The following is a 22,190-nucleotide window of genomic DNA, read 5'->3' on the forward strand; positions in this document are numbered from 1 at the left end:
TAGATGCTTTATTTGATCAGTTGCAGGGTTCTTCGGTTTATTACAAGATCGATTTGAGATCTGAATATCATCAGCTGAGAGTTGGAGATTTTGATATACCAAAGATAGCTTTCAGAACCAGGTATGGACATTATGAGTTTATTGTCATGTCGTTCGGTTTAACAAATGCTCCAGCTGTATTTATGGGTCTGATGAACCGTATATTTCAGAAGTATCTTGATGATTTTGTGATTATTTTTATCGATGATATTCTGATTTATTCGAAGAATATGATTGATCATACTGAGCATCTGAGGATTGTTTTGAGAACTCTGAGAACTGAGAAACTGTATACCAAGCTTTCGAAATGTGAATTTTGGCTAAGAAAAGTGGTATTTTTGGGTCATATTATATCTGGCGATGGGATTTCTGTTGATCCTAACAAAGTTGATGTCATGATCAGTTGGCCGAGACCGACATCTGTGCCAGAGATACGCAGTTTTATGGGATTAGCAGGTTATTATCGACGATTTATTAAATATTTCTCTAGTATTGTTAAACCGATTACTCAGCTGACTCAGAAAAATGCACAATTTGTTTGGTATGAAGAATGTGAATCCAGTTTTAAATTAAAAAATAAATTGCACACTTGCTAAATTTTAAAAGTTTTAAACCTTTAAATCACTAAATAAGTAAATTAGATTTTAAAATACTAAAACTTATAAATCACTTAAAATATATTGACCTAAACTTAAAAATAAAATACCTCATTTTAAAAATGCCAAAATCGTCACCGGTCTCTATTCCTCGATCCCGCATCGAGTAATAGCATAAACATGAAACTCGAAAAATATTTTAACGTGCATCACAAAACATAAATAATTTAAAGTAATGCATTTTAAAAAAAATCATGCATTGCTAAAACTCATTTTGAATTTAAATAAATGAATTAACAATTTAAATAATGCATGGGTGTTACGTGTATTGATTTTGAGCTCTACACTGTTAGTATGAATATTATGTCAATTGGGAAAATTAAGTTTTAGTGAGAATTTGTTATTTTAAATGTTTTTCAGTTATAGACATTTTCAGTTGTAGTTATATAAATTTATTTTCTGAAGAAATAAATTTCAAGTTAAGTAACAAACTGATTAAGGTTTAAAGTTTTATCTCAATAAGGTTAAGGAGGACCAGTTGGAAATAAACATGTTGGGTTTTTATTAAAAATAATTTAAATTTTAAATTTTTTTTCAAAAATACTTTAAAAAAAAAACATGTATCAAAACTACCTCAATCCGCTGATGAGAAGAGCGGACGCTGCCTAATTGTAGCAGCGTCCGCGCTTTGTAAGCGCGGACGCCGTAGGAGCGTCCGCGCTTGTCAGCACGACGGCGTCCGCGCTTTGTAAGCGCGGACGCTGCTATTTTATATATATATATTTTTGTTTACAATTTTATCGATTTTTCTACACCAATCGTTTCGTCTGATTATGTACGAACGAACATAATGTACGAACGATTCCTGAACAATTCACGTGAAAGTCGAGAAATCAAGACTCTGCAAATTTCACGTGAAAGTCAATACTCTGAAAATTTCACGTGAAGACCAATAATAAAGAAACGAGTCTTATATAATTGAAAACTTTTTGATTGAATCAGATAACAATTCTCATAAATTTTCCCTCACTTCTCTTTGAATTTTCTCCAATCTCAGTGAAAAATGTCTAACATCGACGTACTCTTATATTTTGGTGGTTATGTAGTTAGCGATAATGAATCGATTGAATATAGCATTCCATTTGTTAGACCGATACGAGTATCACGATCCATTAATTTGATGGATTTAGTTGAAGTTGTGCATAAAATGTTAGCAATCGATCCAGCGAATTTTGTTTTGAAGATGTCAACCAAGTATTCATTCATGGAGAGAGCATCTTGGCATGAAATTGAAGTCAATCTCGTTGATGACGATGCTTTACAGTTCATAATGCAATGTGACAACATGCATGTGTTGCATCTGTACGTGGAAGCAAATTCAATTGAGCATAATGTTGGATTTGATGATCCTGAATCTTACGTTCCACATGCATCCGATTCAGGTTTTTATAACCAACCCGGTACGTCTACATATGGTGGTTTCCAGGAGCAAGAATCTTATGTTCCACAGGTTACTGAAGGACTCGGTAATATGAGTTTCGATGATGTATGTGGGCCTTGGGATCAATTTATAAATGTCTCGTCGGAACAAAATAATGTTCCATATTGGCCGAATCCAACATTAGATACGAGTGCTCGTTGTCCGGATGAGGCCAATAATGATTATATTTGGAGGACTGATTCTGAACCCGATATATCATACAGCGAGTCTGAAGAAGACGATGCGAATGTTGATGATGAAGTGAATATTTTTACGAATCCTGATGAGGGGACATCATGTCGACAACCACCACGTGACACATTGCAGAGGCAGACCGTACCTTTTTTGTCAAACACTTCTGAAATACCATCATTTTTCAATAAATTTTTTGGGGAAGAGCATCCTGATTCTATCGATGTTCCTTGTGGAGAGCAATCAAGCTATTACAATCCGGATAGAGGTGAATTACGCGTCAACATGTTATTTAAAGATAAGAATGATCTTATTGCATCTGTGAAGGATTATTCTGTCAGAGTTGTCAGGCGTGAGTACCGTGTCGAGGATAGCACACGCAGTTTGTTGAAGTTACGTTGTAAAAATAATTCTTCTACGGTCATTTGTCGATGGGGACTGCGGGCTTCATTCAAGGCCAAGACAGGTTATTGGAAAATAACAAAATATGGCGGGCCTCACACATGTATATCTACGTCTGTTGGTATAGACCATAAGAACTTGAGTAGTGAGATGGTGGCACATACGCTATTGGGAGTTGTTCGTTGTGATCCTTCGTACGAGATTAAGTACATCATTGAAAATGTGAAAGATAAATATGGTTATCAAATCTCGTACCTGAAGGCATGGCGAAGTTTGAAACGTGCTATGGAAATTGCTTACGGTACATGGGAGAGCTCGGTTCAATTACTACCGAAATATATGTGTGCTTTGTCAAAATACAATCCGGGAACAGTTGTGGAGTGGAAGCATCTCAGAGGCAACAACGAAATGAGTAAGACACTGAACTATGTTTTCTGGGCATTTAGGCCGTGTGTTGATGGGTTTCGGCATTGTTGGAAAATAATTAGTGTTGATGGTACACACTTGTATTCCAAATACAAGCACAAAATGTTGATCGGTGTCACTCTGGATGCGAACAATCAGGTTCTACCGCTAGCATTTGCTGTTGTGGATGAAGAAACAACAGATTCTTGGAAATGGTTCTTGGAGAATCTCGGAAGACATGTTGTTCGTGGTCAAAATGGCGTGTGTATTATTTCTGATAGACATAAGGGAATCGTGCGTGCAACTGCAGATCTACCCTATTTTCAACCTCCACATGGTGTGCATCGGTTTTGTTTGAGACACGTGTGTTCAAACTTCAACGCTAAATTTAAAGACGTGCATCTGAAAGATTTATGCTGGGCGGCAGGCACACAGAATCAAATCTGTAAGTTTGAATCAATAATGGAGGCAATCAAACAAAAAAATATTTTGGCGCACCGATATTTGGCTGGAATTGAGAAAGAAAAATGGAGTTTGGCACATGATGGTGGTTGGCGTCGTGGGGTGATGACAACAAATATGTCGGAGTGTTTAAATAGTGTGTTGAAGGGTGCTCGTAGACTTCCTATATCTGCCATAGTACACTTGACACTGCAGAGGTGCGTACAATATTTTATTGAACGTGTGACTAGAGGTGCTCGAATGGTTCAGGAAAATCAAATGTGGTCAGATTATGCATTTCGGAAGTATGACAATTGGGCGAGAAAATCTAGTGAACATCGTGTTGCCAAATATGATGTACGTGATCAAACTGCTTCTGTTGCAACTGTAGGAAGACCAAGTCGTGGCCAGCATATGCAGGTGGTGAAGTTAGCAACGAGTGATTGTTCGTGTGGTAAATGGACGATTTTTGGCATACCATGTTCTCATGCTATTTGTACCGCGAAGTGGCACTCGTTGGATCCCACGACACTAGTGCAACCATGGTATAACATATCTGAGTACTTAGCGACTTACGAAGGCAGATTTCAACCTCTTGCAGATGAGCGTTACTGGGATCCTCCACCTTTCGAGTTGCAACACAATCCTGTTAGACGTGAAAGAAGAAGAGTTGGTAGAGATAGAACAACTCGATTGCGAAATGAGATGGACACAAATGTTTCTAGACAGAGACATCATGGATGAATTATTTTCTGATATTATAATAATCGTTGATATGATAAATGAGAAATTTAATGTTTTATTTGTTTTTACGTTATGTTCACGATTAAAATTAAATTTAAATAATTTAAAAAATCCCAGCGCAAATCGAAAGACTTCAAGTGCACGGCCGACGTCCGAGCGGTAACGAATTACCGCCCGAGCGCGAGGGGCTCTGGAAAATTTCCAGAGCCCCTCGCGCCCGAGCGGTAATTCGTTACCGCTCGGGCGCGTTGCGTGCGCTGGAAAGAATTCCAGCGCACAAGTCGCGCTCGTTCGGTAACTTGTTACCGCTCGAGCGCGAGGGGCTCTGGAAATTTTCCAGAGCCCCTCGCGCCCGAGCGGTAACAAGTTACCGCTCGGGCGCGTTACGTGCGCTGGAAATAATTCCAGCGCACAGCGTGCGCTCGAGCGGTAACAATATACCGCTCGAGCGCATGCATTGCTGCCTCCCCATTTCTCTTTCCCTCTCCTTTATATTTCCTCCACTCCTTTCCCTATCTCTTTATCTCATATACTTTCAACTATCCAAATCTCTCTCAAATCTCTTCCCTCCACCCCTTTTCCTTATCTCCTTACCAATATTCCTACAACTCTCCAAATATCACTCAATTATCCTCATCTAATTATCAAACAATGGCTCCCAAGAAGGTGAAAGGTAATCTCGGGTCTTCTTCTTCGTTTGATAGAACTCGATTTGTTAGTGATGCGGCGCAGGCTCGGTATGAACATGCCAAAATCAATAGAAACCCGATTACCGAGCGGGGATTTCGTAGACAAAGGGAGGATCGATACGTTGGGCCTCTTGTGGATTTGGATAGGCGCAGCTGGGAGAAATTTGGAGCTCAACCGAGAGCGGCGGTGGTCTCGATCGTGCGAGAATTTTACGCAAATGCGGGTGAGAGGACGGATGACAAAGCTTTTGTTCGGGGTAAACTTGTGTCATTTGATTATGAGATAATCAATGCTTTTTTAGAAATGCCCGAGGTCGACGATTCCACCTTCCAGGCTTTGGTTGCTAACCCCGATTATACTGTGATAATCGACACCCTGTGTCATCCAGGGGCGATCTGGAAACCAGTAGGGGGATCACCGAGTTGTTTTGATGAAAAATATCTGAAGGCCGATAATGCTCTTTGGTATTTGTTTTTGGCAAGGAGAATGATGCCGGTGTCACACAAAAGTGAAGTTCAAAAAGAGCGAGCCGTGGTGCTATATGCTATATCTCAGGGTTACCCAATCAATGTAGGAAAGCTTATCAATTCTCAAATTTTGATAAGCGTTAATAACAGACATATCGGTCTTTTCTTTCCATGTCTCATATCAGAGTTGTGTGCAATGGCAGGCGTTGTGTTCCGTGATGATGAAGAGTGGCTGCAACCAATGAAGCCCATTTGTATCCAGGACTGGCAGCGTAAGTATGCTAAACGACGTTTAGAATTCAGGACGGATGAGGGCGATACAGGTGGATCGAGCACCACCGTCCCGCGTCGCCAACAACCCCACAGACGGTCCCTAAACGAGAAAGTAGATGAAACTCTTGCCTTCATGGCACACCAGGAACGAGTTAACTTGAACCACAATGAACATATATCATATTTGGAGTCCATGATGCATACAATGATGGCCCATAGAGGTGTTGACCCAGGGACCATTCCTCCACCTCCTCCGTTCATTTCTCCGTTCAATTTTCAGTATGACTATCAGCCACAGGGGAATGCATCGGGAGTGCCACCACCAGATAATGACGAGGATGAGTGAGGTATGTGATCTTTTGTTCTTCTTTATCTTTTACTGTACATTGGATAGATTGAATGTACTATATTTTATCGTGCTTTAATTACAATTTACTTAACGCAGATCAACAGGTTGAAAAGAAGAACAACAAAGTCGAGGATATGGAAGTCAATTATGTTTTTTCATCTTATTTTTCGATTGTGTATTTTCTTCATTTCAGGTGTGTAAGATGTAAAAAGAATTGGAACTTGTTTGTTTATATGTTTTATTTCAGTTTTGTTTACTTGTGTTTTGTTTCCTGCACTTTTATTAATCTGATACTGATGAAATAAAATAATCTACAATGCTTTAAATAACACTATACTTACGAAATCATAACATTCACACGGTGCAGCAATGCAAAATGTACAACAATTGAAATTTTATAGTCACAATTAATGAGCAGAATCATCGTCATAATTAAAATGATACAAATGGCTCCCTGTTCCACAGTCAGGTGGATTGCGTCTTCTCGTCCCTCTACGCAATCCTATATTTTCAGGAATTCTTTCGTTTGAATACTCTGGATAAGTGATAGGGGATATAACATTCCTCTGCGGTCGAGTATCATTCACAACATGCTGATGTCCGACGTTAAGCAAATTCGTGAAACTTTGTGTGTTCGACCAATAAGGAGTCTGAAAATCTGTCTGACCAAACGGACGAAAGTCACCATACCCTGAATCACCGAAAAAATCATGCTAAGTATTAGAGGTTCCTGCAATATTCATTTCACCTGACGTAAAAATCGTAGAGCCTCCTGCAAACCCACTTGGTTGCCCAATCATGTCACTTCTCCCTCCAAATGAAGACTGATGCGAAAACGGAGAAGGCGTACTAAAATTTTGTTGAAAATTAAATTCTCCAACAAAAGTATTGTACGGTTGTGGTTGAAAACCAACGGCAGTAACTGCAGATGAGATCGAGCGCACTGTTATTCGATTGTACCATTCAAAGTAATCTTCATCAGTTTGCGTCGTTCGCCCGTGTCGCACCCCTTTACAAACATATCTCAGCCTATTATTCCACAACTCAATTGAATTCCTATGATAATCTCTCCAGTTGGTGTTGCGATGTCCTATTCTCGTGATATTATGCATATCGTCATTGTCGACGGCAGACCCTGGAATTGATTGCCGCCTTCGAAATTGTCGCATTACCCGATTAGGACGATGCATCTCCACGATGTCAAAGCAAATAAGGGGACAAACACACCGCCATATTTTGTTGTCGTATGAATCAATAATGGTCTTCACATCTATGTCATTTTTCTGGTATACGCTCCAATTAAACTGCAAAAAAATTATTAAAATTGAATATTAATTTGATGAATAAAAACATAATAGTACTCGGCTATTTACTATTACGTATTAAAATTTTATAATACCTCATTATTATTCATACGATCTAGTGAATCCCTTATAATTCTGACAGAATGTGTTGGCGAATGTGTGTAACTAAACCCATACATCCACCTACAGTTACAAAAAAAATTTATATATCAAGAAAATATACAAGATAAATATGATATTCACAAAAATAATTTTTAAATATTACCGTGCACCATATGGAGAAACTGGAATTAAAGCATCCGGATCAACGGGAGGTACAACTAATGTTAACCCATCTCGATCGGGATTAACACATTTAATCCTGCTCCATGCCCATATCTGCGTGTAATAATAAAAAAAATTAAAAAATTTAAACAAAATATCGTGTTAAATAATCACATCACATTAATGATACCTGCAGGATATATAAAGGTCCAGCCATTGTAGACTTCTCTACACGTGTCGCGTTACACAACTCACGATATAGAAACGCTAAAACTGCACTACCCCAACTATAAGACTTCACGTTATCAAGATCTCGTAACAGTTGCAAAAAAATTAGTCTAGCTGACCCTCCTTGATAATCAGGGAACATTATTCCTCCAATAATCATTAACGCAACACAACGAGTAAATTTCACAACATCTACCTCTGAAGTTTCATCATTGACAAGGTTAGATATACAATGATCATGTAGTGCTGTCATAGACAGATGACCACCTTTCAAATATTTTGATTCTGGCACAAATCCTAACATATCCAAACATATGTGTTGCCATTCCTCCACTTTATGCGACACGTCTACTCCGGTTACTGCTTCACCATCAATTGTCAGACCCCAAATTATTGAAACATCTTGTAGTGTAACTGTTGCTTCACCACATGTAAAGTGAAACGTGTGTGTCTCACGTCTCCAACGTTCAACAAGCGCAGTAATCAAATGATTATCAATAACTTGCGAGCCACATTCTAAAACTCCATAAAAACCCATATGATTTAAATATGACAATACACGCCTGTGTAAGTAATTATTGGTATATAACTTCCAAATCAAATTGTCTGACCTTTTCACTTTGACAATATCATCAACGGTTAACGAAGATACTCTTGATGATATATGGGTCGCCTGTAAATATAGGACATTAAGATCTTCTGGATTTTTATTATTTGCCATTTTTGCAAAATGCTGTAGATCTTCTCAACTTAAAAAAATATTGCAGGTAGGAAATGATAAACGAGAGCACCACTGAAGAAGATAAATGGATGAAGAAGATAAATGGATGAAAGAAGAGGACGAGAAGAAGATAAGAATCGAATTGGACGAATCAATTAGGGCCACGTATTGATTGGACGCTCCACGTAGGAGCGTCCGCGCTTCTCATCAGCGGATTGAGGTAGTTTTGATACATGTTTTTTTTTAAAGTATTTTTGAAAAAAAATTTAAAATTTAAATTAGTTTTAATAAAAACCCAAACATGTTACAGTCACATTGTATGAAATTTTCATGCTACACATTCACTCCATTATTCATGTCATTCAGTTGTGTTGGCATATGTGACCATTGATGGGTCTAGTCTTGAGTGTAGCAAGGATTGCTTTGACCCTATGTTGATGGCATTGATAGACCAGATTGATTATAGATACTTATCGGAATGACAACAATTTTGAGCTAATAGGTTATTTTCACAAACATAATCATAAAATTGCACATATAGTCCAAATGGGAGATTGTTAGATCAATTTTATTTATATGGGCTTCTATATGAATAATTATGCGTTGTAGATTGTTTATTAAGTTAAACCCAAATAAAGTGATCAACTAAGGTTTCAGGTTATGGGGCTTTTAATGTGTAGAGACATAAGTTTAATTTCTGTTTTTATGATGAGCTAAAATAGAAATATCAGTAGATAATGATAAACATTATCTATATATGGGTCATGGTCCCCAAATCATGCAATATCATGTTCCTTTATCTCGTCCCCATTAAGAAAATAATTTAAAGAGAAAACTAAATGATACTCTCAAGAAAAAGTGTATAGATCTGGAAGATCAAGACACGTTCTAAAGAATTCAGAATTATGGTTTCAAGCTCGCTTCCGCTTAAGTTTTCAGTCAAATTTTTAATGATTTATCATGATAAATTCAGCGGTTTATGGATTTTTCTCCAACATAGTAGGTGTCAAAGACCCAAAATAAAAATTTCAATTTATTCCCTGAATTCAGTATCAAAACATTATTTAACAAAGACAAGTGATATTTTTCTATTATTTTATCAGATTCTCTAAATCCATTCATCTTTACTAAGAATTATCTAAATAAGGTTACTTCAAATTATTATACTTACCACTCCCAACTTTGGACTTTTGAACACTCCCAACTCGTAGGATCTCTTCAAGAGTGGGTGGTCTATTACGGATTATACGCTATTAATCGTTTAGCTCAGTTCAATAATTTAGATATTGTAAACAAAATCATCAGATTTAAGTTAGTAGGATATTGAGACCAATCCCACCAACCCTTTAAAAGCCTATAAATACACATCTCCTCTCATATTGAGGAAGTTCTCAATTTCCATTTCAAAGACGGTTTTTTTTATAGACTGAATTTCATCGGGTCATCTTTGACTTAAGCGTAAAAAAGTTTTTTTTTTTTTGGAAAACCTACAACGCCTGTAACGGTCGGTAATGACACAAATGACAACTCACAAAACTTTCTTCTTGGGAAGTATTGAAGAGACACCTGACTATCCGGATCGGTTGATTACATGAATTGACCAACTATATGAATCCTTTAATTTTGAATAATATTATTTTTTTAACTACATCGACACAATATCAATTTTGTGAATCATCTCTTTCTGTCTCATTTCAATATAATCTTTATTTTAATTTCATCAAATAAGTTGGCCAGTAAATCCTGCTGTTATCATTTTAGCAATATTTTTATCAGTATTACCTGATGATTTACACACAGTACTATACGTAAGAATTATATATATATATATTGTATAACTAGTAAATAGTAATCATCAAATTATAAAATTGTAAAAATATAATAATAAATTATAAACAATTCATGCGTCAATTATAGACAAGAGTAGTTGAGCTTCTTTTGGCTAAAGACAAGCAAGTCTCTCCTCAGCCAACCGAAACCCACGCCGGAGAAATTCTCCGGCTCTCTATCATATTAACCCTAATCTGTATTCATGATCTACCACATCGGATCTGAATCCTAGCTTCGTTTTAGTCTACTCGTTTTCAACATGGCTTCAATCAAGACATCTCGGTCCAGATCACTACATTCCGCAGCTGCAGCAAAGGCGAATCTCAAAGATGTAGCCGCCAAATTCGATGAGAATCTCAACGTCTTCAAATCCGATAATTTCGACGCCGACACATATGTCCAGTCCAAGTGTCACTCCCTCAACGAAAAGGTTTCCCCTTTTTATGTTTCTAATTCTTTATGCTGTCAATTTGTGTGCTTATTATTTGGTTGTAAGACTTCTTTTACGATTTCTTGATGAAGATATAAATAATCATATTTTTCATAGGGTAAGGAATCGTTTCAATCTTGCAAATGGTAATTATAAGAATGAATTGTATGAAACTTGTAAGAAATTCTCATCTATATTTATTATGAGCCATGCCATTAGAGTTTGACTGCATTTGCTTCCTTTAGATTGTTTTTGACGGGAAACAAAGGCAATATTTTCCCCAAAAACTTATCCAAATATTTCCAATTTTCTTTTCTAAAACTATATTGTCTTCTCATTTCCATACTTGTAGAATCATGATCTTATATTCAATTTTTCATTCCTTTGAATATAATTTCATTTTCTTCTTATATTTTAATACAATACATTTTTTTTTTCAAATTGTAAAATAAACGCGTAAAAAATGTCATAATCCGAGCACATAATCAAACATATACCCTATTAACCGATTTATGTCCCGGACATTTATTTAACATACTCTGAAGAATAGGGTTGGCTGTTTTTTAGGAGTTGGGTTGGCGGGGAAGAGAAATGGGAAACTTTCAAGACATGTGAAAATTATTACTTTTTATGATATTTTTTTCCTTAAAAAGCGTCGAAAACGAAACGTGGCCGGATTCAGTTCATAAATTATGGGGCCAAATTTCCTTGTATACTTTTATGAAAAGCTGTTGTAGATATTTTCTCAACCATCCGAAAGAATTCATTGGATCTATGTTACATGATGCACAACTTATCTTTGTGCCACTTAGAGTTCTGTGTTGATTTGGCAAATACATGCATGCTACAATTGATTATCATTGGATGACAAAATGGTCATTAGTTAAGAATCTTGGCAATTATCTTTGACAAAATGTGGAAGCGTTTCCATCGGCTTCAGTGGCATTTGGTGCATCATCCGTTATTATGGCATCAACATTTGATGATTGGTTTTGAAAAAATAACCATATTTGTTATTTAACTTTTATTTAGTTAGGAGTTGCAAGCCTTGTGGTTTGGACTTCTGATGACCATATTTATTAGAAGTCCACAAGGCATGTTCCCAGGCTCAGAGGCCAGCCTTTGAACCTTGACTCACACACCAGTGTTGGCCTTTGAAAAATCATATTTCCTTAATGATGAAGCCCTATCATTGGTGCACGATTAAGGTTCAAGCCACTATGTAAACGTACTTTGAAATTGAAGTATAGGAATAGGAATATAATGCAAAATTACAGTAATTCATTTCGCTTGTAAACCAATGACTATATATTTAACTGTTGTTTGTTAACTTGTCAAGTATGTAATGGATTATACATTAAAATTCTACTCAATTTTTTATTGTGTTGTTTTTTAAGCGCTCCACTTCAATAGACCACACATCTTGCCTTGTGCCCACGCTCTACTCTATCTATGCACCATGAGCATCCTCGAGTGTGTTAACTGTCCTCATCAGCTTCATTTCGTCGAACTACAGATTATACAAATTGATGGCGACAAACACTTTCTCAATGTGTTGTAATTGAACAGGCACAGATAACACAGCTTTTGATGGAATCTATTCGACACCTGAATGTTATTTCTGTGGAGAATTTGACCCTAGTGTTAGATAGCATTTTTTTTATCAGAAACTATGATTTAATTAATATATTATAAAAAGTTGTTACAATTTTAGTGGATGAGCGGTCCACATTACATAGAATTCATGCTTCTACAGTAGTAACCCTATAGCATTTTATCAAAAGTTAGCTAGCAATAGATAAAACTCCAATCCCTAACAAGGTCCGAGACCGTCAGATGCTGAAAATATGGTATATTGATTGTCCATGTCGCCATTCTGAATCTGATTTTCTCCCATAAATCTTCCCACGAGTCTTCTCTATCCCTGAAGATTCTACTGTTTCGCTCCAACCAGATAGACCAAAAGATGCAGTGTACGACTATGTACCAAAATGTATGCAGTTCCTTCCCCTTTAGGAAGCTCGGCTCCATTATGAACAAGTCTTTTGATCCTCTTGGGAAAATCCACTTGAATCCCAAATGACGCATAACTTTGTTCCAGATTCTAGTCGCAAATGAACAATGCAATAAAATATGATCTTGGTCTTCGTCAGCTTCCTTGCATAGAGTACACCACTGTGGTGATAATATAATGCCAGGCATTCGTTTCTGCACCGCATCACAAGTCTGCAATTTTCTCAAAGCCACAATCCATGAAAACACCTTTACTTTTAGTGGTATAGGTACTTGCCAGATGTTAGAATAGTATGGGAAAATATTTATTGAATTGTCTAAGAAGAAAGAGTTATAAAGAGATGACAAAGAAAAAACACCAGAAGGAACACCTCACCAAACCCGAACGTCCCTAACCCCACGCACAACCTAACTGAGTCTAAGACACCTAAAAGGTCACTGAACTCTCCCAACTCTATGTTGTTTAACCCTCTTCTGAACCTCACATCCCACTGAAAGTTAGATACTCCCTGAGAAACGAAAATAGAATAGAAGTGGTTGATGACCTAAATGTACGTGGTTCACATCATTGGGCTGCAATGTTATTTACTATGTTTTGCTTGAATGGATGCTTAGAAAGTTGCATGTTAGATCATATTGATGATTGACATGGTAAAAATATCAATCAATGAGATTCTTTCTTGTCGCCAGAAGATATCATTTATGTAAAAATTCAAAATTTACCTTAGTACTGAATTTTTCAGCAAAAGAAACAGGTTTTAGTTCTATGTGTTTAGCACCTGAATGTTGTTTTACAGAGAATTTGACCTTAGTGATATCATTGTATTTTGCTTAGATGATTTGTACATAGTACGTAACATTGTGACTTTGCTCAAGCGTCTGGAGACCACAATTAACATTATGTGCTCTAAGGAGTACTCGAACACAATCAAATGACTCCGAAGTTGATTGTCATGAGTTGAATGGAGGGGGAAAATTCATGTTTTTTTGCAATGATTAGGGTCCAAAGTTTATATCTTATTTCTATGTTTACTTCTGCTCCGATCTGTTCCTTTCAAGGTTTCAATTTTGTAGGAATATGTGCTTTGTCCAGGAGTTGATACATGTACATATATGTTTTGCAGGAAATTAGACAATTATGCTCATATCTCGTGGATCTGAAGAGAACTTCTGCGGAAGAAATGCGCAGAAGTGTATATGCTAATTATACAGCTTTTATTCGGTCAGTTTTTTCTCTCATTTCTTCTCTTTTTGGAGATAGTACTATGGAGGTGGGGAAACTGGGAAAAATAAGCCATGCGTATATCTTTAAGATCTATTTTTCAAAATCATATACTAAATCACAGCTTTATGTTGACTCTATTATTGAATTTATTTCGTCAAACAGTACAAAGTAGTGTGTTAGAAATTTTATAGTACAATGAGAATCATACATGATACAACTACCAGCTAAGCACTAGACCATTTGGCAACAGCCGCATAATCCAGGTTCTCCTTTATACTAATTTAGTTTTTTGTATAGGCATGCTCTCTTTCTTTCGCCCCTCATTTCCTTTAAAAAATATTATATGGTTGTTCCTGTCGACAATAGATGCTTTATTGAATTTGTCGGATTTTTTTCTCATTATTTGTTAGCAGTGTGCGTAGCTGTTGTCTAGTGCTCATTAAGTCGATCTAAAATTCCTTTTTCCCCTATCTAACAAAATTTGCAGTACATCCAAAGAGATTTCAGATTTAGAGGGTGAACTTTCTTTGATGAGAAACTTGCTATCCACCCAGGCAACAATGGTTCATAGTTTAGCCGAGGGAGTTCATATGGAATCTGTCTCAGCTACTGTTTCTGATCACTCTACGGAAAATGGTTTATCTGGAGATGAATTTAGGGAACCTTCAGATATTGAGAAATGGTCAACAGAATTTCCTGATTTCCTTGATGTTTTGTTGGCTGAAAGGAGAATTGATGAGGCTTTAGCCTGTCTTGATGAAGGAGAAAGCTTATTGTCTGAAGCGAAAGAAAAGAAAACATTTACTCCACCGTTGCTTTTGTCACTCCAGACAACTATAATTCAACGTAGGCAAAAGTTAGCTGATCAGCTTGCTGAAGCTGCGTGTCAACCTTCAACACGGGGTACTGAGCTTCGCACTGCTATATCGGCTCTCAAAAAGCTCGGTGATGGCCCTCGTGCTCATAGTCTACTACTCAATGCTCATTACAAGAGATACCAGTACAACATGCAAAGCCTACGTCCATCAAGCACTTCTTATGGAGGAGCGTACACAGCAGCACTTTCACAGCTAGTATTTTCTGCTATTGCTCAAGCAGCCAATGATTCTTTGGCTATTTTTGGTAAGGAGACAGCTTATACATCTGAGCTTGTGGTGTGGGCTACAAAACAGACAGAGGCCTTTGCCCTGCTTGTCAAAAGGCATGCATTAGCGTCATCCGCTGCTGCTGGGGGTTTGAGATCTGCTGCAGAATGTGTTCAAATAGCTTTAGGGCACTGCTCACTGTTGGAAGCTCGTGGGCTTGCTCTTTGTCCTATACTTCTGAAGCTTTTCAGGCCTAGTGTCGAGCAAGCATTGGATGCTAATCTTAAGCGGATTGAAGAGAGTACAGCTGCTCTAGCTGCTGCTGACAATTGGGAGCTTACATATCCTCCAACCTCTGCACGCATGCCTGGAAGGACTAGTGCAGCTATCAGTGGTGCTATGGCACATCAGTATAAGCTCTCTAGTAGTGCTCATCGTTTCAATTTAATGGTCCAGGTAAACATATTAGTTCTCTCCAGCGCGACATGATAAATCCCTTCTTCATCTATCTTATGGGATATCTTTGTATGCTAGCTCAAGAGATAGAATATGACCATGAGGCTGCTGACTTTGGTCGGAGAAATGCTTTACTCTTCTGACTTCATGAATAAACACGTTTAGATTTCTCTAGAACGTTAGATATTATATAATTTGGTTGATGATATATAAAGAGTATTCTATTTCAAACTGGAAATGTGAACATTATTAACTGTTGCAAGACTGGATCTCAAGGGGTTTAGTGGGCCGGATCAAGGGTACTCTAGAAGAAATAGGAAGGGAGCGAATGAGGGATGTGATTAATAAAATGTGGGGTAGGAGAGAGATTATGGTGCATTCTGTTATTTTGTTTTGAATGTTGTGATGATGATATCCCTTGTACAAAGGATTACCTCTGGAAACTTTATTTCCATGATATGCCATCATATTTCTTTCTTCTTTTTTATATAAAAAACTATATTTTATTAATTATATAATAAGAATTAATTACAATTAGTGGACTAGTGGTCCACTTTCAACATAAACTTCATAATATCAATGCTCTATCAATGGTACACATAAGCTCAATATCTGAATATATCTGAGATCGACACGTTCTTAAATTCATCATGAGTGCCAATTCACATAGCAACTTTGATCTTGATTTTATACAAGCACTCGTCAATATTATCTTCCGTATCTTCAAAAATTCTTCGATTTCTTTCTAACCACACTGTCCAACATATTCTTCAACCACCACTTGCCAAAAATTCTTCCCCTCTTACCAATTAGCTGTCCTAGATCCATAGCAAATAAATCATTCGTTGATTGAGGCACCACCCAAACCAAGTTCAGTTCTTTCAAAGCTCTTGCCCACAAGCCGCTCGTGAATGCACAATGAATTAGCATATGATCCTGTGTTTCTGTAACATTCCTACACAACACACACCAATTGGGGATCATGGAAATTGAGGGCCACTTTTTTTGCATCATCTCCGAGGTCGGCAGCTTACCCAGAATCGTTGTCCATGAGTATACCTGAATTTTTGTTGGAACTGGGATCTTCCAAATAACATGGAAATAAGGAAAATCGGGAAAGTGACTTTGTTGAAAAAAGGACTCAAAGAAAGATTTGACAAAAGACCAGAAGGATCCCCCTCCACACTCGATAGTCATCTACCCCTTAACATAACCTAATCCTATCTAACAAACCTAATAACTCAGTCAACACTAATAACTCCTCAACTCTCTCACCCTTTCGCAAATGCAAATCCCATGAATGGGAAGACGATGAATTGCCAAATTGAACAAAGTTTGATATAAACATATTATGAACCACGGATAGCTGGAATAAAGCTGGATGAAGTTCTTTACTGGAAGAATCCCCCAGCCAAATGTCTTCCCAAAATCTAGTCTTCTTACCTCCTCTTATCCTTTATCGTAAATTATTGTTGAAAAGTCGGGTATGATCGGGAAATAAACTTCCATGGGCATCTGATTGTGACGTTTCTTGCTAAACCCGCATCCCGCCCATTCTCTTGTAATTAATATTTACTCGCTATGATCTTCTTCCACAACGTCCCATGTTTCACATAAAATCTCCACCACCATTTCCCCAACATATCCTTGTTTCTCAAAATAATATTCTCAATACCCAATCCGCCTTTTTCTTTGGATTTGCACACATGTTCCCAGAGAACCAAGTGACTATGTCCTTCACCATTAGATCCATCCCATAAAAAAATTATTTGAAATTTTCTCCATCGTGTTCGCTATATCTATTGGCACCCTAAAAAGAGACTTAATAAATTTGGAGTGCATTTAAAACCGAAGTTATTAAAGTTAACCTTCCCCCTCTTGACAAAAAAACTTTCTTCCAACTTGCCAATTTTTTCGACATCTTAGATAGGATGGGTTTCCAAAACGAGGCTTGTAATGGATTTCCACCTGAAGGTACTCCCAAATACTTAATCGACCACTTCTCTTTACCACATCCAATTTGTTGTGCTAACAATTCAACTTCTTCTTCTTCACAACGGATACCCAACAAAGCACTCTTTTCCCAATTGATTTTTAATCCAGACGTGTCGCAAAATGCTCTCACACCTTTCACCAAAAGCCTTATATGATCCTCTTTCTTAACAAAGAATAGAGTATCATCCGCAAAGTGAATATGAGATATCTCTATCCCGTCTTTTCCAACCTCGATCCCTCTAATTATATTCTTGTCTTTAGCTTTATCAACCAATCTTCCCCACACATCCGCTATCAAATTAAACAAAAAAAGAGACAGCGGATCACCTTCTCTAAGCCTTTTATGAAACATTAAATTTACCCCTTGGCCTTCCAATAATCATAATGGAAAACAATACGTTCGACAAACATTCTTTGATCCATCTTTTCTATCTCTCTCCAAACCCCTTTTTCCTCAATACAAAATCCAAAAATCCCGATCTACGTTGTCATATGCTTTTTCGAAATCCACCTTCATGACCCACCCTTTTTTCTTTTACCTCCTTCCGTCTTCCAATAGTTCATTCGCAATAAGACCACAATTGAGTATCTGTCTCCCCTCAACAAACGCATTATGAGATTTGGATATTGTTTCTGACATCACATTCTTAATTCTTGTTGTTAAGACTTTTGCTATTATTTTGTACAAACTTGTTGTAAGGCTAACCGGTTTGAAATCCTTAACTTTGATTGATTCATTTTTCTTCCGGATCAAACAAATGTACGTTTAATTGGTTACACTATTTATGATTCCGCTTTCAAAAAACTCATTGATAACTTCATCAAGCCTCTTTTAACAATATCCCAGCACTCTTGGAAAAAAGCAAAGTGAAGCCATCCGCCCTCGGACTCTTACATCCAATACACCAAGAAATTCTTTCTTAACTTCCTCTTCTTAGAACTGTTTTTCTAAATCTCGACTCAAATCTCCGTCAATGGGGCATCACTCCACTCTTTCAATACCCTAACCTCTCATGTCTGACTTGCTACACAGCTCCTTATAGAACTTCACAATAATGACAATTTCATCTTCATCACTGGTAACTGATCTATCATCTCTTTCCAATCTATTAATTGTAGCCTTACTCCTCCGTTGATTTAAAAGCGAATAAAATTTTTTTGTATTGTGATCCCCTTCTTTAATCCATTGCTTCTTTCCTTATTTTGTTTATCATCGGTTGCAACATTAACTATACACGTGGTGCATGATTAAGGCTACAAGTGCAATGTAGGATAAACAGTTGTGCTTGTCCTTGTAGAAAATTTTGTCCATAGCTGAATTTTCAGAAAGTGAAGTGTAAATATTGATTCTGGTTGATGGTGAAGCCTACATAAGTGAAAGATTTTGGTCAGTCTAATCTAATTTATTGGTTGATATCTTTTTCCACAGCCTAGTGTTTGCTCCTTTTCAGATTTAAATCTATTTTTTTTTCATGTTTTAAAAATATAAATTGCTTCTGGTATGAGTATGCATTTGCCATATCTTATTTACGTTTATCTGATTTCATTTTGTTTGCCTGGTGAAAACTTCTAGCTGGTTATACCGCCCTTTTTATTTTGTGCAGGATTTTTTTGAAGACGTAGGACCCCTGTTAAGTATGCAGTTGGGAAGTCAGACCTTGGATGGCCTGTACCAGGTGTTTAATTCCTACGTTAATATTCTCATACAAGCATTACCCGGCTCCATGGAAGAAGAGGCCAGTGGTGAAGGTTCAGGAAATAAAATTGTTCGGATGGCTGAAACTGAGGCCCAACAGATTGCATTGCTTGCAAATGCATCTTTACTAGCCGATGAGCTTTTGCCACGCGCTGCCATGAAACTCGCCCCATTGAATCAGCCTATTCACAAGGATGATTCTCGCAGAAGACCTGTGGACCGTCAAAATCGAAATCCTGAGCAAAGGGAATGGAAGAGGCGCCTTGTGAATTCTGTTGATCGTTTGAAAGATAGTTTCTGTCGCCAACATGCGTTAGAACTTATTTTTACTGAAGAAGGCGATAGCCATCTAACCGCAGATATGTACCTAAACATGGATGGGAAATTGGGTGAGATGGAGTGGTTCCCTTCTCCTATATTTCAGGTTGTCCTCTTGTGATGTTGCATTTACATATTTATTTCATTATAATAGGTTGCATCTATTACCCGTGCAGGGTTTATACATTGCTATATCTTTCCATACATGTAATCTTGATGATTATCTGGACTGTATATTTGAGATGGCTATCTTTTGTTCTACTTCCAGGAACTATTTATAAAACTGAATAGGATGGCTGGCATAGCAGCAGATATGTTTGTAGGTCGCGAAAGATTTGCCACGTTATTATTAATGAGGCTCACCGAGACTGTCGTCTTGTGGCTTTCAGAAGACCAAACATTTTGGGATGATATTGAAGAAGGGCCTAGGGCTTTAGGTCCTCTTGGTTTACAACAGGTTTGTAAAATGATATCCCTTTTACAAACTCTTCCGTACTCCATATTAGTGGTACTCTTGTTTATATGTTTGATTGGTTGCAGTTTTATTTGGATGTGAAATTTGTCATGTGCTTCGCATCGTATGGCCGCTACTTGTCTAGGAACTTACACCGTGTTCTCAATGATATTATATCTAAAGCAATGACTTCATTTGGTGCAACAGGCATGGATCCAAATAGGTACACGATTACGTGGCATATATGCCATGTATCTTCGTTAATTCTAAAATAGTTTTATCAACTTGGATTAGCTTTTATATTGCGGTTGGGAACTCACAAATGAGAAAACTAACAAGTGATGCTTGTTGTAGTGTACTTCCTGAAGACGACTGGTTTAATGAAATTTGTCAAGATGCAATAGAGCGATTGAGTGGGAAACCGAAGCTTGTCAATGGGGAGCGAGACCTGAACAGCCCGACTGCATCCGTTTCAGCACAATCAATTTCCTCTGTCCGATCCCATGGAAGTTCCTGATGTATATGGAGTAGAATGCAGAGAGTTTTTCCTGGATCATCGTGCCCTGTTGTATACATATCAAGATCCACAGCTTTCTTTCGATTTTTTCAAGAGCAATGGATGTGGCAGCAAAACCTTTTTATTTGATTCCTTAGAAGGTCCAAATTCTCTACATTTCGAAGTTTTGGCGAATATGTATATTTTGTACAAATTAATCTTTAAATAGACAATCTTCTTTTGACTTGTATTTGCTTGTTTGGATTGTGCTGTGTGTGCAAAGCAGTCTCATAACCATTCCTTTCACATTGATATTTGTCCATTTGCAGTTGCTTTGATTCTTTGGCCTATCATTGTATGTTGATGTGTAGAAAATAAGAAAACAATATCGGCGCGTTATTTTTTACTACTGGTTTAAAGGTTACTTTGATGTGTGGGTTTATTTCATTCTATTCATGTGAGCATTGTCCCCATGATAGGATGGATGATCAAGATTTGTCAATGTATATATAAGATCTACTTTTTTTTTTTGAAATTGCATGTGTGACAAGATCTTATCCGTTGAAATGAAGTGAGGGTAGTGTCCACATATGTAGGATCTCATCTATCGTGTTATTGATAATCAATTGGTTTTGCTTTTTTTCCAGTCTTTGAGTCAAGTTTAACTGATTAATGTCTCTTCATTCTGTTGTGCTCATCAAAATAAGTGTTTAAGCATACTGCAAGCGTAAAATAAGCAAACTACCTTATGTAAAAACTGAGGAAGTGAAGATTATCTTATCTTTTATATATATCGAATTATTATTTTTATATTATGTATATTTGGTCATTTCGTTCATGAGATGTTTATTTATTATAGACAAATGACGAAATTTTTATTCATTATTTAGTCATAATTTTAATTTCAAAATTAATTAAATAAACTAAACATGTTATCACTTATCATCTATCATTATTTTATATGCGAAAAATCATCTTAATGATCTCAGTATAATTTATCAATATGTAATCTCATCTCGCCCAGTAAGGACAATTTTAGTCTAATGATATGTCACTTGCAGCATGTGTTCAAAAAAAGGGAGATTAAGTGTTTATTTGACTCGATAAAAATAAATTATGATAAGTAAAAAACTAAACACGGATTTTATACTTGGATTTTGATTAAGCACGCTCAAGTTTATAAAATTTAATGTTTGATGTCAACAATTGGCACTTCTTAGAATTTTGCGAGCAACATCTATGACAAAAACTTGTGTGTGACGGTCTCATGGATCGTATTTTGTGAGAAAGATCTCTTATTTGAGTCATCCATGAAAAAATACTACTTTTTATGCTAAAAGTATTACTTTTTATTGTTAATATGGGTAGAGTTGACCCGTCTTACAGATAAAGATTTGTGATACCGTTTCTTAAGAAACCTACTCAACATCTATTGAAATTCAATCTCAATTTTGACTTTGCATTCAACAATCTCTTTTCAAACATGTAGGCTAGCCAGCCAACCACACATGGACGTAGGCAGGGAAAAATCGACCCTGAGCTAGCTTAGAAAATATGGGGGTGCAGGGCAACGCCCTTTCGGTACGATACACAATAA

The 22,190-nt window shown here is 37.0% G+C and overlaps 2 protein-coding genes across 2 annotated transcripts; one reads left to right on the plus strand and one right to left on the minus strand.

The window, feature by feature from the left end:
- Nucleotides 1–6,485: 6,485 nt before the first annotated feature.
- Nucleotides 6,486–8,595, minus strand: LOC140807533 (serine/threonine-protein phosphatase 7 long form homolog). The gene is made up of 5 exons (XM_073164430.1): nucleotides 7,837–8,595; nucleotides 7,648–7,760; nucleotides 7,478–7,565; nucleotides 6,827–7,382; nucleotides 6,486–6,769 (listed from the first exon to the last, which is right to left on the minus strand). The coding sequence occupies exons 1-5, from the start codon at nucleotides 8,593–8,595 to the stop codon at nucleotides 6,486–6,488; spliced, it is 1,800 nt and encodes a 599-aa protein (XP_073020531.1).
- A 1,916-nt stretch (nucleotides 8,596–10,511) lies between these two features.
- Nucleotides 10,512–21,017, plus strand: LOC140830188 (exocyst complex component EXO84B). The gene is made up of 7 exons (XM_073193476.1): nucleotides 10,512–10,855; nucleotides 13,993–14,090; nucleotides 14,581–15,634; nucleotides 19,234–19,749; nucleotides 19,912–20,100; nucleotides 20,184–20,320; nucleotides 20,452–21,017. The coding sequence occupies exons 1-7, from the start codon at nucleotides 10,685–10,687 to the stop codon at nucleotides 20,612–20,614; spliced, it is 2,328 nt and encodes a 775-aa protein (XP_073049577.1). The 5' UTR covers nucleotides 10,512–10,684; the 3' UTR covers nucleotides 20,615–21,017.
- The last annotated feature ends 1,173 nt before the right edge of the window (nucleotides 21,018–22,190 follow it).

The sequence above is a fragment of the Primulina eburnea genome, chromosome 1 (assembly GCF_022965805.1).
Source record: "Primulina eburnea isolate SZY01 chromosome 1, ASM2296580v1, whole genome shotgun sequence".
NCBI classification, from domain to species: domain Eukaryota; kingdom Viridiplantae; phylum Streptophyta; class Magnoliopsida; order Lamiales; family Gesneriaceae; genus Primulina; species Primulina eburnea.